Source organism: Austrofundulus limnaeus, unplaced genomic scaffold (assembly GCF_001266775.1).
Source record: "Austrofundulus limnaeus strain Quisiro unplaced genomic scaffold, Austrofundulus_limnaeus-1.0 Scaffold886, whole genome shotgun sequence".
Lineage (NCBI taxonomy): Eukaryota > Metazoa > Chordata > Actinopteri > Cyprinodontiformes > Rivulidae > Austrofundulus > Austrofundulus limnaeus.
In genome coordinates this window covers 122,180-126,483 of record NW_013953288.1, presented here as the reverse complement: position 1 = coordinate 126,483, position 4,304 = coordinate 122,180, and the positions used below count along the sequence as shown (strand labels likewise).

The 4,304-nt window shown below is 41.9% G+C and overlaps 1 protein-coding gene across 1 annotated transcript in view; it reads right to left on the bottom strand.

The window, feature by feature from the left end:
• The window catches only part of camk2a (calcium/calmodulin-dependent protein kinase II alpha), a gene marked incomplete at its 5' end in the record, with an annotated part of 10,250 nt that extends 6,428 nt beyond the window's left edge, over window positions 1–3,822 (bottom strand). The window contains 9 exon segments of the mRNA XM_014029352.1: window positions 265–307; window positions 901–984; window positions 1,152–1,274; window positions 1,399–1,493; window positions 1,576–1,659; window positions 3,070–3,172; window positions 3,337–3,409; window positions 3,486–3,551; window positions 3,768–3,822. Of these exon segments, the coding sequence (XP_013884806.1) occupies window positions 265–307; window positions 901–984; window positions 1,152–1,274; window positions 1,399–1,493; window positions 1,576–1,659; window positions 3,070–3,172; window positions 3,337–3,409; window positions 3,486–3,551; window positions 3,768–3,822 (726 nt within the window).
• Between the last annotated feature and the right edge of the window lie 482 nt (window positions 3,823–4,304).

Genomic DNA, 4,304 nt, shown 5'->3' with positions numbered 1-4,304 from the left:
ACACACACACACACACACACACACACACACACACACACACACACACACACACAGAGAGAGAGGAACACAAAATGCTAACTTGCTAATTGTGTGTAAGCTGGCAGCTGATGGGTGTATTTCTCTGGTAAACTTTGTGCTACTGAAATACAATGTCAAAGGTCAAAGGTCAAAACGCTACAACAGGTCATGTGACTCCAAGAGTCAGGAAGCACTTTGGTTTGACCTCTGACCTCATGAAGAGTGTTGGTGGGTGTGGGGTCTTACCAGAAAAATTCCTGGTGGCCAACATTGTGGTAAGAATAGCTCCCTGAAGGAAGGAAGGAAGGAAGGAAGGAAGGAAGGAAGGAAGGAAGGAAGGAAGGAAGGAAGGAAGGACGGAAGGAAAGAACATTTAGTCACTATAAAAACATTGAACTGTTTGTTCAGATTTAGGTCTGTGTAAAACTCCTGAAACAGTCCAGATCCAGTCTTAATCCAACCCTAATCTAGTCCTGATCTGGTCCTAATCTAGTCCTGATCTGGTCCTGATTTCTGTATTCTCCCTGTAATCATGACTGTCTGTAATCTGGTAACGAGTTCTGAAAGAACAGATCTGCAGACTTTCTGAAGATCTTTCAGGGTTTTTAGACTTTGGTTGCCTTTTCTCATGTTATCTTTGGTCTCTGTCCTTTAGACAGAAAAGGCTTCCTAAACCTGAGGGATGAATGTTAAACATAATTTATTTTTCTATAAAACTCTTTAATTCAGATTAAAGTAGAGGTTGCAGGTGAAAACAGAGCCAACATTCAGCCTGTAAAGGAAGAAGAACCTTTTTACAGACAATCTCCGAACACAAACTCTCACTGGATCAATCTGATGAACAAACAATTGGTTTAGGAATTTTATTTTGAAAATCCTCACCTTTAACTTTCTCCTGGCATTGAATTTCTTTAGACATTCAACGGTTTCCTGTCGGTGCATACAGGACGCAACTGTGGAGCGATGCTGAGAGGAAGAACACATCATCATCATCACTAATTGTAATCATCATCACCATGTTCATCACTATCATGATTCTCATCATCATAATCTTTTTCATCACTACTAGCACATCATCATCATCATCATCATCATCATGATCAGACAACAGTGATGAAGATGACAAGTCTTACAGAGATCCAGGGGTGCTTGAGAGCCTCTGAAGCTGTGATCCGTTTGGCCGGATTGATCGTTAACATCTTATTGATTAGATCTTTGGCTTCAGGAGTCACTGTGTCCCACTCAGGAGAAGGAAACTAGGAAGAGGAGGCAAAGAAACTGTGTCAGTGTTAAAGCTCCACCTACATCTCATTCACTGACCAAAGACCCAACTCCATCATTTCATCATCATATGACATCATAATGAGTCATGTAACGTACATCATAAGCTCCAGCTTTGATCTGCTGATAGAGACGATGTTGATCTTCATCCCAGAATGGAGGATATCCCACCAACAAGATGTACAGAATCACACCTGAGGAAACAAACAATTAAAAACTAAATAAACAAAGAAGTAGAAGAAACATGAAGAGCAGCAGAGCAGAGAGGAATCTGACCACAGGCCCAAAGGTCAACAGCCTTCCCGTACGGATCCTTCCTCAGAACCTCTGGAGACAAATAACCAGGAGTTCCAGCAAAGCCTGAAAAACAAACAAAACATGCATATCAGCTGCTGAACAAACAAACAAACAAACAACCAATCCAACCTACAAAACCAAACAACCAACCAACTTATAAACTAACCAACCAACTCAACCTTTCTACAAACCAACCAACTTAAACAAACTCAACCAACCTACAAACCAATCAGCTAACCTTCAACCAACCAACTCAAACAATTTAAAACCAACCAACCCAGTCAATAAACAAACCAAACAATCTACAAATCAACAGGACTACAGATGTACAGTAAATTAGCAACTATGCTATAATCTGGCTCATTTACAGTCTATACAGAAGTACAAGATTGTTAATTTATGTGCACTGTCCTGATTAAATACATACACACATAAAACTAACCCAACCAGTTAATCTAACCTACAAAACTAACACCAACCAACCAACCAACCAACCAACCAAGCAACTCAACCAACCTAAACAAAGGAACCAACCAACCAACCAAGCAACTCAACCAACCTAAACAAAGGAACCAACCAACCAAGCAACCAACCAACCTAAACAAAGGAACCAACCAACCAACCAACTCAACCAACCTAAACAAAGGAACCAACCAACCAACCAAGCAACTCAACCAACCTAAACAAAGGAACCAACCAACCAAGCAACCAACCAACCTAAACAAAGGAACCAACCAACCAACCAACTCAACCAACCTAAACAAAGGAACCAACCAACCAACCAAGCAACTCAACCAACCTAAACAAAGGAACCAACCAACCAAGCAACCAACCAACCTAAACAAAGGAACCAACCAACCAACCAACTCAACCAACCTAAACAAAGGAACCAACCAACCAACCAACCAACCAACCAACCAACCAACCTAAACAAATGAACCAACCAACCAAGCAACTCAACCAACCTAAACAAAGGAACCAACCAACCAACCTAAACAAAGGAACCAACCAACCAAGCAACCAACCAACCAACTCAACCAATCTAAAAACCAACCTACAAACCAACAAACTAACCCAACCAGTAAATCTAACCTACAAAACTACCATCAACCCAATCAGCCAACCAACTTAATCTACAAAGTAACCAACCAACCTAAAGACCCCGTCACACTAGACAACTTATGAACATTTTAAAGACATCTACATTGAAGATGGAATTGAAAAAATCAACAGGAAGCTTCTTTTCGGTGTGTACATAGTTTAATTCAAACAAACTGATCGATATATAACTTTTATTAGCAATTTAGACATAAAAATGTTTTGTAACTGGGCATAAGTTGTCTGGTGTAACATGGCCTTAAGCAACCAACAATCCCAATCAACAAAACCAATTAACCTGAGACAATAACAAAGTAACCGACAGTACTGGGACCCACAGTACTCTTCTGAGTACTACAGCAGGTACTATCTCACCGAACCAGGCCTGCTGTTCTCCCTCCACTTCGATGGCGAGACCAAAGTCAGCCAGTTTCACTGCAGCTCCTTTAGATTTGGAGGCTAGTAGAAGATTTTCAGGCTGCAGACACAGAAAACATGATCACGTGCTAACAGTGCCATTTGGTTAATATGAGCAATGCTAACTCTGCCAGGAATGCTAACAATACAACAGAGTGTCACAGGGGTTCCACGACTCTGCACTATAGTCTACAGAACAGTTCAGTAGAAGCAGACACACGGTACCTTCAGATCTCGGTGGACCACACCCATCTGATGACAGTGAAGCACCGCCTCCAAAATCTGCTGGATACAGTGGCTGCAGACAAAGGTCAGAGGTCAACACAAGGAGCTGAAGAACCCTGCGCCAAGGCTAATCCAGGTGTGCTTTTTACCTGGCGTCAGCTTCACTGTAATATTCTCTGGCTACAATGTCTTCAAACAACTCTCCACCTGTCACTCTGAGACACAAACCACACATCAAAACACACACACACACAACAGAAGAGGAAAACACACATCAACTACACACAACTGAAGGAGAATATCCAAGACAGAAATAACACGTTAAAGTTGAGAGAGAAACAAAAAGTTTCTGAGGAGGAAGATACTTCCTGCAGATGGCAGCAAAGTGTTACAAAGTGAAACAACGAACAGATCAGAGAGTCTGAACCTACAGGTCAAAGATGAGGTAATGATGAGCCTCCTCTGAAATGCTGTCATGAAGCCGAACTGAAAAACAAAGATTTTTGTTATTTCAGAGGTTTGATCTCGTTTGATCCAACAATCAATCAATGACGACACAGCGAAGATCTGCAACGAAACATGACTCGTTTGTAAAATAAACCTGATTATTAGTGGAATTATCTGCTGAGTCAGCTCGAAATACTGTTAAACAACACTGAAACATCAGCAGCACGGTGGTTCAGTGGTCAGCACTGATGCCTCGCAGCACGCAGGTCTTTGGTTCAATTCCAGCTTTGGTCCTGGGCTCATTGCATGTTGTCCTGGAGTCAGTGGGAGTTTTCTCTGGTTTCACCCCCCAGTCCTGAAACATGCAGGAGAAGCTGCTGCTCCAGCTCACCACCCCGTACGTCTGATGTCACCACAGAGTCAACAAACGTCCAGGAGAACTCCCTGAGCTCCTGAAGACTGAAACAAAACGTTCATATTTTTCTGTTTTCAGCCAAACTTTCCTGCAGGAACTGAAGTGA